This window comes from Camelus bactrianus, chromosome 27 (assembly GCF_048773025.1).
Source record: "Camelus bactrianus isolate YW-2024 breed Bactrian camel chromosome 27, ASM4877302v1, whole genome shotgun sequence".
Lineage (NCBI taxonomy): Eukaryota > Metazoa > Chordata > Mammalia > Artiodactyla > Camelidae > Camelus > Camelus bactrianus.
The window spans coordinates 13,993,577-14,008,509 of NC_133565.1; the positions used below are offsets into that span (position 1 = coordinate 13,993,577).

The 14,933-nt window shown below is 41.4% G+C and overlaps 1 protein-coding gene across 1 annotated transcript in view; it reads left to right on the forward strand.

The window, feature by feature from the left end:
- Nucleotides 1–14,933, forward strand: part of MTMR10 (myotubularin related protein 10) — a 45,169-nt gene that overhangs the window by 1,572 nt on the left and 28,664 nt on the right. The window contains exons 3-5 of the mRNA XM_074354126.1: nucleotides 10,467–10,603; nucleotides 12,169–12,241; nucleotides 12,716–12,858. Of these exons, the coding sequence (XP_074210227.1) occupies nucleotides 10,467–10,603; nucleotides 12,169–12,241; nucleotides 12,716–12,858 (353 nt within the window). The remainder of the gene's footprint in view (nucleotides 1–10,466; nucleotides 10,604–12,168; nucleotides 12,242–12,715; nucleotides 12,859–14,933) is intronic.

Below are 14,933 nucleotides of genomic sequence, written 5' to 3' on the forward strand. Positions count from 1 at the left end.
TCTACCCACTAGATGCCAGTAGTACCCCCTCCTCTGCCTCCTACTTGGAGAACCAGAATGTCCCCCAGACATTGCCAGACCCTTTTGGGGTAGGGGGGCAGACCCCTGGGAGCAAAATTTTCTACCTGTGGAAAAGCACTGGCTTAGAACAAAATTGACCTTAGAGGACGTTAGAGGTAGAGGTTGGAATTGATGGTAACTGGTTTAATTTTAAAGCATGTAAGATATTTATTTGATTGGTATTTTGAATTTTATAACAATTACATCATAATTAGGAAAAGTTAGTTGTTTAATACTATTACCGGGTGAAGTAGCCAGATACTTAGGAAAGCCTGTTTTAAACCTGAAATATAATCAAATGTCAGTTTGTGTGGGTACTATCAACAGTATTAAAAATCTCAGTCATTACTTAATGCTAAATCTGGTAAAATGATTAAAACTTTATAGGTAGTAGTTGAACAAATATGGAAACTTTAAATTTTGTCCTTTAAATTTTTTAATATTTAGTAGGAACAAACCAATTAAAAACATCAACCTATGGTTCCATATGACAGATGTGAAGTTTTAAAATTGTTCTAAACTTTATTATGGGAATTAGTTATAAATATTTTCTCTTTGTTTTGTTAATGCTTTTTAGCCAAACAGTGTGTGCTAAATTATCCTTTGTACTTTTCCTGGGAGTGAACGGTAGAATTAATAAGTAACCTTTGCTCCCTGTGAGTGCGCTGTTTTGGTCTTAGTAACACCAGACATTTAAAAGTCCACTGTGGCAAACACTCCTCGTCCTGAATGAGTGCCTGTGAGCTATTGAACTTTGGCTTCTTTTACTTTGTCTGAACAGGCACTGTTCTTAAGCTTTGATTCCGCCCTACCAATACTGTGGTTTGACACTAATAAACCACAAGGTCTTAGCTACAAATGATAGTGCTTGATTTTTTTTAAATTTACTTTGATACTTAAGATATGTTCACAAAAAGAGTTACTAAATCTCCATAAGCTTGAAGAACTTTACATTGAAGGATTATCTGTTCTGTAGAATTAACTAAAAACTTACCTTTCTATTAAAAAGTCTGAGTTTTCTGGGGAAGATGTAAACCCGTGTCCAGACTGTATGTGGTTTCCTCGTCCTAGAATTGCTAAGTCTGGATTCTCTGACCCATGTTTTTCCTCTTTGGCTCTGCGTACAGAATGGCTTTGGCACCCAGTGTGCTTTCTGTACCTAACCTTTTCCTCAGAACATTTAGTCAATCCTAAATGAATGTGTCTTTTGCCCTTCTTCCCCACCCCTTCTGTTCTTACCTTCTCGTTGCTGGCCTTCCCACATCCTTCCCAGTTCTCTCTGTCTGGCTACTTGGCTGTAGTCTCTCTTCCCTGCTTCACCTCTCAGTCCCATCTCTGACTGCCACTGGAACCTCTGAGGCTCCTTTTTTGGCCTGCAACCTACAACCCCCTACCTGTGAAATGTGGAAGACAGGTGGAAAGGACCTGAAGTGTTGGTGATCTAAAGACCTGGGCTAGGTTAGGGCTTTTACTCAAAGAGCTTAATAATAAAGTTCTGGCCTTCCTTATGGTCAGAAACCAAGAGAAAACTTGGCCAAGTCACCTGTGGCTTTAACACAGGCACATGAAACAAGGAAGTGATTGTTCAGAGATACAGTGTTGGATGTTGTGTTTTGACATAATGCCTTGGGTTCAAGGATATCCTACTTCAGCTGCCCAGAGTTTGAACTTTTAATTCAATAAGCAGATGAAAATTAAAACACAAAGTCAATTGTTTACTTGTGTGCGGTTACCCAGTGCTCTGTTGGAACCTAACGAGGCTAAATTTAAAAGGATCTTCATCTTTTATTAAACAAAGAAAACAGAAGAAACTGACCAGTGATTTAATTTACACTGTGGTTTATGTTAGTGGTTTTTGACTTAACTGATTCATGATTCTCCTTGAGATGGAGATTGTACCTGGTGCAGTTTTGTGGCCCTGAAGTAAGCAGAGTGCATTGAGGTGTGGCTTGAGTGAGTGACTGAATGAAGGGACCCCTCAGACCACCTGCTAAAATTGCCCCCATAGAGAGAGAGACACACACACACACACACACACACACACACTCTCTCTCTCTCTCTCTCTCTCTCTCTCTCTCTCTCTCTCTCCCCGACTTTCAGATTTAGGCTGAAGAGGAAGACTCTTATTTTAAGCCACATGTCTCTGCTCTCTCCCAGAGCCACACTTCTCAAGAAAACTGTATCTGAGCCTGGGGCTGAAATCCAGTGCTCTGTCTGAGCATCTGGCCTCTGCCTGGGCTTTCTCTTCATCTTCCCATCATTTCCTGAATCTCATCCTTTAATGATTGTGTTGTGTATATAAAATCACCCCAGTCCTTTTGAAGCTAGGGTGAGTGTGACTTTTAAAGCTTGTGTGTGTGTGTGTGTGTTCCAGCATGCACTGGTGACAGCAGGTACTGCCAGGCTGTGCCTGTGTCTGTGTTGATAGCAGCTGGACTGTTGGACCCACTCACTGAGCATGTGAGTTCCTCCCGATGCCCAGCTCTGTGCTGGAGGCAGCGTACGGTGGAATCACAGCTGGGCCCGAGCGGGCTCCAGGCTGCCCATGGACAAGGCAGAAGACCGTGACCTGGGTCAGTGGTTTCCAAAGTCTAGTCAGGGCCTGGCTGTCATCAGATCTGGGTGAAATTTTTAGCAGCCCTGGATCACGTTGAGAAAATTAAGAAAAATGCTACTTTTTTCCCCTAATGCTAAACTGACTTGATTGACAGGATTGTCCTTTATTCTGAGAGTATGTCCTCCCAGCTTCCTTGGTGTAGATCATTTTCTCTTGTTAAATGATGGTGATGGTAGCTGTGGCTTTTAAAAAAGGTTTTTTTTTTAAGTTAGCAAAATAAAAGGTTAAGAACTCTGCTATTGGTTCTCTGAATTATTTTTGTAGCATACCTGTTATGTGGAATTGGAGCTAGAAATCACTCAGTGAAATTCTTACGATAGTATAGGTACAATTTAATGAGCGCTCACACAGAGAACACCAATTACTTCCACCATCTTCTGAAAAATGCACCCTCCCTCTCAACAAATTCCTTTTCCCCACCCCCACCCAGCCTGGGGTTCTGGTTTGGCCAGCAGGGACACAGCCTGCTAGCATAAGCACAGGGTTGCCTCTGGGTATTTTTGGGTTGGTACTAAGGGAAGATACCTTTCTGGTAGTGCGGTCAGTGGCCGCAGCTCCAGAAAACCTGTCCAGAAGGATGAGCGTTGCGTGTGGAGAGAGGTAGAAGCCAAACGCCAGGGGAGAGTCCTGATGGTGTTCGAGTTCCTGTGTTCCACTTTTCTGGAAGTCCAGCTGACACCAAAGCCACAGAATTATTCTTTTTGCTAAGCTAGTTCCAGGCTTGTTTCTGACACTTTCTATTAAGATCCTTAACTAATACAGGACATGGCTTACAGGCTACTCCTCAGAACAGGCCTGCCAGGCAGGTACCAATTTCTCTTCATCTGACAGGTGAGAACACTGTCCCTGGTTGTAGAGGTTAAGTAACCTGCCCGATATCACCCCATGTCACCCAGCTCGCAAGGTCAGAGCAGAATTACGAGCCCAGCTCCTAGGCTGTACCTTTAACTGCTAAGCAGTAGGGCCTCCCTGACTGTGTGGTGACATTAGGGTACAGAGTTGGGCTTTGGAACTGGCGAGTGTGTGGATGGGTGGCATCCTGGAGGGCGTACCCCAGCGAGGTGGCGGGAGCTCTGCCCTTGGCGCTGCCCGCTCCGCAGCAGGGACAGATTTTGATCCAGCCTGAGGAGCGGCTCTCAGACAGTGTCAGCTGCCTGAAGACGGAATGTCTTGGGAGTCAGTGGACTTCCTGTTGCTGCTGTGCCGAGGCGGAGGCTGGTGGAGTGCCAGCAGCTTTGTCGTGAGGGGGTGAGATTTGCAGTGAGTGGGGCTGCCCGGCCTTTTCTCTCTCTCAACGAGGGACATGATCTGCGGGCTCTGTGAGGTGGGAGGAGGGACGCCTTGCAGCGCTGTGGCTAACAGGAAGGGGTCATCGTTCTGCAGGTAGAGCAGTGGAAAGCTGGAAAAGACGGGGTCCTGCCCGTAGTCTCAGTTCATGGGCCAGCGTATCAGTAGAGGGGAGCAGAGGTCTTGCAGGCCCCCAGTTTGAGGGAGCGGTCGGGGACGGGAGGGGCCTTGCCCTCTGCATCCCGGTGCCAGCAGCACTTCCGGTGTGGGGTTGGCGATGAGATGAGATCAATCATGAATGCGCTGATTGTCAAGAGTCTTCTGTAATCAGATCAGAAAAGCCTGCAACCTTGGGCCATCTGGAAAATGAAAGTAGCTGTTGTTGGATAGATGTCGTGTTTATCTGCTTTTTTGTTTTCTTTAAACATATTCACTGTTTGGACCATTTATGTATGGTTGTTTTCTGCCTCACAGTCTTATTTCCTCAGTTGGATTGCGAATCCCTAATAGCAAAGACTGTCTCTTTCAGGTGCTTTGTGTTTCATTTTGTTTTTTAATACCTTTTTTGTAGATAAGCTTTAGAGGTAATTGTAGACTGATTTTTGTAGCATTTTCATCCTTAGATACCTTGCTTTTGAAAGACGGAAGGGCTTGTGACACATCCTTGGAACAGTGAACAGTGTAGCCAACTGCAGTGTCTTAGCGTTGGGTCTGTACCTCACCTGGACCACCTTAGGCCACCTCCTTACTCCTAACTCTCAGTCCGTCTGTATCTTGCAGCTCTTGCTCAGAAACGCTTCATGAACCTCCAGAAGTAAAATCCAGCTTACACAGGGTAAAATCCAAACTCTGTAGCCTCTGTGATTTGCTAATGCTCACCTTGCTGGCCTCTGCGCTGTTTCACAGTGTTGATACTTGCTTCAGTCAGACTGGTTCCTTACTCTCTCCAGATACTGTATTCCTTATTTAGGCCTCTGTTATTATTGTCACATACATATTCTTTCTGTCTTAACCCTCACCTGCCTTAGAGATTTTTCTTCTCATCTCTTCCTGAGGTCTGCACTGCTAACCTTCCTCCAGCCCCCATCCTGGGAGGCACTTACTGGACATGGTACTTGATTACATGCTTTTTTTGTATTGTGTGTGACCCTGTAAGGACCAGTGATGGCATCGGATGTTTTATGCTTGTCTTCTACGTAATTTCAACTTCTCTCAATAATTTTTAGGCCACTTTAATTCGTGAATTTATCTCCTGCTCAGGTGACAATTGGACTGTCCTGGTTTTAGTGTTGGAAGACCCTGAAACCGGGACTCCTCAGTCCCAGGCAGTCTGGGACAGTCACTCACTGTATGTAAAGCCACGAATTGAATTATGCTTTTGGCCTGTGCGCACTCCTAGGTAAATTAGCCCCTGTATAGAGTGAGGCTTTGTCTTAAACTATTTTTCAAGCTAAAATTTGTGGGGGAAATTATTTTAATCCATCACACGTGTATTGACTTTCTTAATGAGTAAGGTGTTACGAAAGACAATGTGACATGATTGTTGGTTCTTGGGGAGTTAAAAACTTGCCTGGCTCTACCACTCAGAGACTTACTAATTTTAATTTTATGTCCTTTCTTATTTATCTTTACAGATGGAAGGGTCTTGAGAAAACAAACTTAGGTAATTTCCTGATTCCTCCCCAGGTTATAATGAAAAGTCTTGGTCCATCATCTTCTCGTTTAGTTAATTTTTTCTGTGGTGATTTTGCTTACCCTGCACTGAAGTTGATGTCCTGCTTTTTCTTTGGTGCAGCTCCCCGGTAGCTTCCTACCAGTGGTGTGCTGGAAAGAGCTTGGTGCTGACAGCCTTCCCGCCACGGCTGGGCTTGTCCCACCGCTGGGCCACCAGAGGTGAGCGGGGCTGGCCTCTCCAGCCCTCCGGCACAGCGCCGCTCCCGCCTCAACAGTCTCTGGGAAGACTTCGTGGTCTTGGGGGTTTTGAAGCTTTTGTTATAAGTTTCCTTCTCAAGGTCGCTAATTTAAAATGTAGCAAGAATAGTCTCAGTGTTCTGTTTCTGTATCTGTCCTCTCTGAGAAGAGGCCTCTTTGTTTGCCTTGTTTCTTTCCTGTCCTGTCCATTGGCTGGTTTTCTGGCCCGCAGAACTGCCCTACATGGCAGCAGCTTAGGGCAGCTCCCACCCCACATTCCTTCTTTTTCACAAAGTATGAGCAGAAAATTGCTACGTGAGCAGAGAGCTGTGCAGCAGGATCCACGTTAAAGACTGGTTCCACGTGAGCAGAACTGAGTGTTACAAAATAAAACTCATGCCAGGTTAACCTGATGCTTATTTAATGACACGTCTGATACTAATCAGTCCCAGGTACAGCGTCTTCCCGGAAGTGCCCTCCTTCTCTTTTCCTCCTTCCCTCCATCCCGCCCTACTTCTGTTCCTGCTCTCCCGAGGGCTCCTGTCTAGTCTCCACTCTAAAATCTGTGTGACAGTCTTCCTTGAAAGACCATAGCCTAGCGGGTCCCTATTTGACTTTTGCTATTGTTTCGTATTCCTTGTCCATTTTCTTATATAGTAGTTTTTATTTTTAAATAAACTTGGATTTATGAAAGAGCACAGACAGTTAACACATCCTCTTCACCCAGCTTCCCCTAATGTTAATATCTTGTAACCTTGATGCATTTAGCTAGACTAAGAAATTAACAGTACCATTAACTAAGCTGCAGGTTTTATTCACATCTCCCCAGTGTTTCCACTCATGGCCATTATCTGTTTCAGGGTCCCAGCCAGGGCACCTCCATACCATGTCTCCTTAGTCTCTTCCCCTGTGACACGTCTCCAGCTTTGCTGATGGACCCGGCATCCTTTTGTCCTCCCTCCCTCTCCCTTTCTCACTCCCCTCCTTCCCTTGCCTTTTTTTTTTTTTTTTTTTCTTTCTCTCTTTCCTTACTTTCTGGCATTCTGGAACTATCAGAAGTCCCAGACTCATCACATTTTTCCCCTGCCCCAGCCCTGGAATCACACATTTCTCCAGGGAGCCCTGGTTCCTTTTATTGAAGAATGGTTTGTAGAGACCAAGATCCGAGCACTGAATGTGCTTTGTTCCTGGAGAGTCACTGCATTCAGGTCTTCTCAGGAGATGGTGGAAAGTATGCACGGGTGTACTAACCCTTGTGCATGCACACATACGTTTCCCTTTGTTTCTTTCTCTCTCCACCTTTGTGTATATGCCTGAGTTCATCTCAGATCCTGATCTAGCCCCACAGAGTTCATTCACAGGTTTGTGCTTCATTTTGCTTTTTTAAGATGGAAAACGGGGGCCAGAGGAGTTAGACCTGGATTTCCAGCTTCACCTTGTACTAGGGGCTGCTGCCCATCAGTGAGAAAGGAGTCTCTTGACTTGACTGTCACAGACGCGTTCCAGGGGAAGGTTGTGGTTCCTCAGCTCTGCTGAATGGGCCTCCCGAGCTCTCTGAGAGCACCGTTCATCGTAGATTAAAAGTACTCGTCCTCTGACAGGATGTGCTGCCGACATGCTTTTTCCAAGCCCTGGTTCACAGTCCGAAGAGTTGTCACTTAGATAATCATCTCTAGCACAGAGGTTGCAAACTTTTTCTGTGAAGTACCCGGACAGTAACTGTTTTAGACTTTGCCCACCATCAGGTCTCTTGTTGCAGGTACTTAGCTCAGCCTTTGTCCCGTGGAAGCGGTCACAGACAGGACATGAGTGAATGGGCTTGGCTACGTTTCAGTAAATTTTTATTTACAAACACCAGGGGCTGCATCTGGCTTGGCCAACCCTGGGACCCATTAAATGTGTTCTCCTCCTTTTATGTTTGTCTCATTCTTGGTGTACTTGTGGACTTGATCCATTACATTTGTGTCCTGGGGAAGAGAGTTGGGTTGGTGGAGAAGTGCTGGCTCTGAGTGCGTGCATCCTAAATCCTCCTGGCTGTTAGCACTGGTGTGGCTGCGATGTCCTGTCCCAAAAGCCCTCCATCTTTCTTTCCATGATTACCCCTGCTCCCTTTCTCAGGAACCTCAAATCCTTTGGTATGGCTTTTTTTTTTTTTAAGTAAACTTTTTTTGAGTATAATACACAGAAGAAATATGTATGAATCATAAGTGCTAACTGGGTGCATTTCTGTAGCATTGTTTTGAGAGTCTTTGGATGAATCGGCTAGTTAAGGACAGGAGCACAGCATGAAGTGATGTAGGTTTACTTAGCGAGACAGTAGTTTTGGTATAAAGAAGTCAGTGTTGCAAGAGTGTGTCCTCAAACTGCCTGAAGTGGGAATGATTCATTTAGTTAGTCCTGTTCCCCCATCCCACTTCAAGTTAAGGGCCCTCTTAAAACTGGTAGCTAGGATTTTCTGATGGGGAGAAGAGGGTTGAGTTTTCGGTAGCCTGATTCTGATATGGCAGTTGGTAAACATTGTGTCCAGGGAGTTATAGAAGATTTAAATTTTATGTATTTGAATTATTTGATGAGTTTCGATGTATATTTTTGTCATTTAAAATATTTTATTGTTATAATCCAGTTAAGCCTAGTACTTTGAGTCTTTAATTCAGTTTTGTTACCTGCTGCATCTCAATAAAGTTCATTTAGTTCTAGGTAAGTATAGAGAAACAAGTATTAGATTTGAAATCAGAACACTTACTTGTAAGTTCCAAATGTACTTGTCACTGTATTTAAGACCTTAGGAAAGTGACCGAACCTCTTTGGGTCCAAGTCCCTTACCTGCCTTTCTTAGCTTATGGGTTTTTGTTGAAATAATCAGCTAGGAAAACATTGACACACTCCCCCTAGTAGTCTTTACAGCTCTCTGTGCATGTGGTGGGCAAGCAGGAGTGACTCTGTGACATTTTTCTGACTTCACGTAAGTTTACCACCTGGCACTGATCTTCTGACTCTCCTGGCTGTTTGGCCACGTTAAATGACTGGTTTCTGTCTGTCTGGTCCAGCTTCTGCTCAGCTGGCAGTGGTGGTCTGGCGAACCCGGAGCAGTGAAGTGCTTGCGACCCTCAGGTGGTGAGCACTCATGTGGTAGCAGGCACCTGCCACATGCTGAGCGTAACTAGAATGTCAGCTGAGGAGAAATCTGTCCATCTTCCACGCTCGTGGAGTGTGTGAGATGGGCACCGATTTAAGATGTTACGCAGTGTACGTAAGTGCAGCTGTGATAAATGCCAGGAATTACAGGTAAATGATGCTGTGATTGAGGGAGTTCATCTGGGCACAGAGGGTTTGTTTTGTTTTGTTTTGTTTTAAGGCATTCCTGAGAAAGTGATTGGGCCAAGGGAGAAGGAAGGAATATTCCAGGCAATGGCACAACATGTGCAGAGACCCCATGAATGGAAGCAGTTGTGCCCCTGAGAGGGGTTAAAAGGCCCCTGTGGCTGGAGAATGAGGGTGGGAGGACAGTGGTGGAAGTACCAGGCCTGGTGGCCACATGAAGAACGCTTGTCTTCAGAGGGGAAAGGGACTCTGTTGCTTTGAGCCGAGAATTTGAATTTCATCCCCAAGTAGGTGTTAGGTTAGGATTCTTAAGACTAGTCTTGTGCATTTTTAAGAACTTTGAATAAAAGTTATTTTTGCAATTCAAATTTATCATAACGTTTTAATTAAGAGAGGGGATTATATTGAGACTCTAGTTCCATCTACAGATTGGTGGGTGTTGGGGGCTTGTCAGCAAACAGGTTCTGTCCGTCACTGTGGAAGGTTCCTGTACTGAGAGAAGTAGGTAGGGTAGATCAGAACGCTGACTTTTCTACCGTTGCCCCTGGAGACTGATTGCTTACAAATGTCCCTAGGTCTGGTTGCATTTTAGTACTTGAAGTTAAGGATTAATGATGACTGAGCTTTAAATCAGTTATAGAAAATTATTCTTTTTAAAGAACATGGTAACTTTTGGTTTCTTATATTTATTTCTTTAATCTTCCCTTTTAACTCTAAAACTATTTTAAAGTTTTATTGCCAACTAAGTTATAATTTGAGTACAGAGGGAAATTCAATTTGGCTTTATGGAATATATTTTTAAATAAATAAATTTCATTAGTAATTGTGAGGTTAACCCTGAACTGTTTCTCATCCCTTACAAAAGGAATCGAAGACATTGGTTTGGGAAATCAAGTCTCATGTTAGTAAAATACAAACAGTCCGTCAAGTAGAAACTCGACGGTGGTGTTTATTTCTTCTCTGGATTTCCTTTCGGTAAATACATAACAAGAGGCAGCAGAGCGTAGTAGTAAGGCGTACAGGCCCCTGTTCAGCCCCTCTGGTTGAACCATCTCATCTTCAAGCTTTGTGCTTCTGTTTCTGTATCTCACAAAAGAGCAAGTGCCTCGCTGGGGCTGTTACTCTTGTGAGGACAAAGGCGCTCCTGGACCTGGGGGCCTTCAGTGTTTATTCTTATCACCATGAAACCTTCCTTCTAGGTCACACAGTGACTGATGGCCTTTTGTGGTGTGGTTGTAGCTCACACAATGATATGTTTCTTTTTGTAAAGGAGAAATCGTCGTAAATGAAGTCAATTTTGTGAGAAAATGCATTGCATCGGACACAAGTCAGTACGATTTGTGGGGGAAACTGATATGCAGTAACTTCAAAATTTCCTTTATTACAGATGACCCAATGCCACTGCAGGTATGTTTTATTTGTATGCTGCTTAATTGAATCAAGGCTCTTGACTTTAATCAGTATATATTATTCCATAAAGCATAGATATGGAAACATTACAATAAAATTATTAATCAGTGATTAATATAAAGTTGGAATGTATTATAGTAAAATTCAAAATGAAGCTCAAGGAGAATGATGAGACTTGAGCACAATTAGTGAGATAGTTTTAAGTCACCTTGCTTTGTTTATCCTCTGTGATCTTTGCTTATATATCCTTTTCAATAAGACTTCTTATTTCCTTTCTTCTAAATCTTTTAACCTACTCATCAAAAAAAAGATACCTTTTGTACTAGTCATTAAGAGAAGTACTTAATTATATAGCAAATAATCTCATAAATGCTGCACATTTTACATTTTATAGTATTTTTAACTAGTATTTTTCAAAAAAATCAAATTATCATTTCAAATTTCTAGTACAGTTAGAATGGAGAAAAATATTGATAAAGGTTTTCTTTAATAACTCTTGCTATCTTATATTCTTACTGGAAAACAACAGATCCATATAACTTTGGTTTTTTAAAAGTTCAGTCATTCGTTTCACTAACTTAAAAATCCTGGACTTTCCCTCAACTTATTTTTCATTTCAATTTGTAAAGTGTTACACACTTTTACCCCCTAGACCTTTATTTATAGTGGTAATTGTTTTCTAATTAAGTATTTGGATATTAATTCTAAACTTTTGCTTCAAGTGTCTAATTGTGGATACGTGTATTTCAGTCTAGTGCCATCTCCTGTAGTTGTATTTAGACTAAATTTAAGGCATTTGCAGATACCTGGTATGTAGTGACACCAACTTATTTGACTGTGGACTCGGGGTTTTCCCTTTGTTTTTAGCTTCATTTTGATCTTTGGCCCCAGATTTCACTGTAAATGAGACACATACACCTGGAATAGCTTAAGTCCAATATCACTAGTAGGAAAAATTAAACCAGTGCCCTACCAACAGAAGGCTGATAGCATCAACTGTGTTGTCCTTAGTGTGAAAATGTGTATAAAAAATGGATTTAAAAAATAAGCTGTAGTTTGCCTCAAGATTTTTATTTCTAGTAGACTTTCTGCTCTAAAGAGTTATTTTCTGCTTTAAAATCCCCAGTGTAAAAATTGAGCCATGATTTTACCCATTAAAATCTGATGACTTAGGAGCCGCATTTTCTTTATTATTTTAATGACAGTTTAACCAGAACTAGAAATGCAAATGTTTGCCTATGAAGTGATTGGCAGTATATTACACATCTAGTATGTTATAACGATACTGCAGTGTGTAATTTGGCCTAATTTTGTTTTTTAAAGTGTGGGGTAAAAGGTGGAGAGAATGTGAACACAGCATGTGTCTTTCTTCCTCCTTACTGTACTACTGAAGTCTGCTTGATCATCCTGCATCCTTAGAGTTGTCAGAGCTGCACAGGCAAAAAGCTTTTTGTTCTTTTTAGAGATAACAGTCGCAGTTTCTCATCACACTTAAAAGTAAGGCTCGTATTACATGAAGTTCTTGGGAAAAGAATTAACATGAACATGCTTTTTTGTTTCAGAAATTCCATTACAGAAACCTTCTTCTTGGTGAACATGACGTCCCTTTAACATGTATTGAGCAGATAGTCACGGGTATGTTATTACTCCTTACTCAGTCCATAAAAGCTGGTTCTATTCTGGAATTATTGCTTTAAGAGTCATACCTCAAATACTTGGGTTGGAATTTTATTTCTGGTTTTTTCCCTTTTTTTTTTTTTTAAATTCCAGGAAAAGTAATGAAAATGAAATTAATAAATTATTTTTAAATGGGGATATAGAATGTATGGGATTTTATATTTTCTAGTATTTGTCTTCTTTTTAGTTAAAATTTTGATCACTAAATGTAGAGGTGGTGGTTTTGTGCAAAAAAATACCTTTAATATTGTCAAAAGCAAAGTTAAAACTGACCCCCAAAAGTTCTGGGAATTACATACAAGTGTGAAACATTCCAGAGAAGCGGTACTTAGGTGGTGGATGACCTTCCAGTTGTTTTCAGTAAGAATTTGTTAAAGTTTACTAAAAGCAGAGTGAGTAAGCAGAAAGAAATTTTTATTTTTTCTTTTTCAGTGAATGACCACAAGAGGAAGCAGAAAGTCCTAGGCCCAAACCAGAAACTGAAATTTAATCCAACAGAATTGATTATTTACTGTAAAGATTTCAGAATTGTCAGATTTCGCTTCGATGAATCAGGTCCTGAAAGTGCCAAAAAGGTAATCCTGTTAAGTTTTATCAGGTCCTGGATTTTACACTGTGTTTGCCAGTTGCAGCTCTATATGGAAGTTCTCATTTCTCACTTGCTCAGTTTTTTGTTTTTTTGGGTTTTTTAGGGGAAGTTATTTGATATCTCCTTATGTAAAGTCAAAGCTGGGAATGTTAATAGAACTATTTCCTTGGACTAGTTTATGGCTGCTTTAAAGTATTCTACATAATTTTTTTTATCAGCTCCTAAAATATGAAAAACTATCATGGATGTCTTTTACATTAAGACCATTACTGGCTTTTTTTCCTCCCCCCCGGGTTAAAAAGATTGAAAAGATGGTGATATACTGTAATTGAGGTTTGGTAAGACTTTTAATTCTGTACCTCAGAATTTTATCAACAAACTAAAAGCCAGACTTAGGTTACATAAGGGCTATGTAATTGTAGGGGCCTAATAGTTATTAGTGCTTTAAAGAAATTTTCGTGAATTAATAATTTGATATTCCACAAGGGCAGCTAAAAGCTAAGGACTTTTTAATTGGCTTGTTTTCCCCCTGCCTTCCGGGCAACATTTATTGCAAACTCATGGAGTAAGATTCAAAGGCAGAAATTCCTACTTCTTGGGTTCCACATTTTGGTGTTAGCAGAGGAGTGAAGCTGATGGTCCTGATGCCCCTTGGGCCAGTCTCTGGTGCAGCAGATGCAGAGAATAAGAACAGAATTTCCAGGGGAAGCCTGCTCTCCTATACTGGGCACAGGGAGGCAGTGAGGGAGCTTTTGTACCACCAAAAGTGGTGCCTTTGTGTTCCATGGTCAGGAGACTTACTATAGTGAATGTTCTGTTGATAACAAACGAAGCTGTCAGAAAGATCTTAAGGCAGCTGTCTTCATATACTTTGGTGAGGAAGTGATCGATTTATTTTTAGAACTAGAGTCAACAGTTTCTTCACAGAAGGGCAAACATGAGATGAATATCTAAAAATGCCTGACCATTGCAACTAGGTTACATAGCAGAGTGATGGTGGGATCCACAGCTGAAAGTTGTCAAGTAGATTACGTGACCATCTGTCTGCATGCTGTGGTGTGGAGAATTCAGCTGGAAGACTTTGAAGGCCCGTTTCAGCTGTTCAGTTCTGCAGTTTGTTATTTTGGCATTTTACTAATTTGAGATGCCTATTCTTATATAGAAAGACTTCAGAAATTAATTAGGTAGCAGACTGTATGTAAAACAGTTGAGCCAGGTTACTTTTTTGAACTTAAATATGGTTATAATTTAATCAAAGCATCAGGACTCCGCTTATGAAAAGGTTTACTTTAGAATGGGTAGCATCTCAAGAATAGAGGACACCATAGATCTGATGAGACTGAGTTAGGACAGGATATTTTTTAAGTAAGAAATTGATACAGTGGCCCAGTTTGGTTCTTTCAGAAAATTTACATCTCTGCTATTCTCTGCTATATCTTAGTAACTGGAAATCATGATTATTTGGCTCATTCTGGTGCCATCTAGAATACTCATTGGTCACTTTTGATGTGTGAGGCAATGTGCTAAGTTTAGTTGAGGAGATAAACATGAACAAATGAAAATTAAATAGCAGTACAAAGTAGCAACATAAAAGATTAGTTTCCAAATGAGTGAAAGAGGTAAAAAGTACTCTGGAAATTCAGAATATCCTTATGTGTTGTTGCTGTTAAGTGTTACAGTGGGCCTTATTGAGCTGTCTACACAAGACACGCTAGGCTGGTCCAGTTTCTTATGTTCTTTCCCAAGACCAAGTTTGTGGCAAAAATCCTTTCCCTACTGTCTTAAAATATAAAAAGCAGTTACCTCAGACCGAAAAGAAACACTCTTTTTGTTTTTGTACAGCCATAAGGGGGGCAATACAGGCATTAAGAATATAAAAGAAGACATTACGCTGTACACCAGAAATTGACACAGTGTAACTACCTATACTTCAATTTAAAAAAAAAAGAATATAAATGGAGATATTTTACTCTGATTGACATGTTTTCAAATACAGAGGGTTAAGTCATGTATGGCTGCCAAAGCTTCATGGCTTCATGAGTTAAATGATGTTCTAGCATA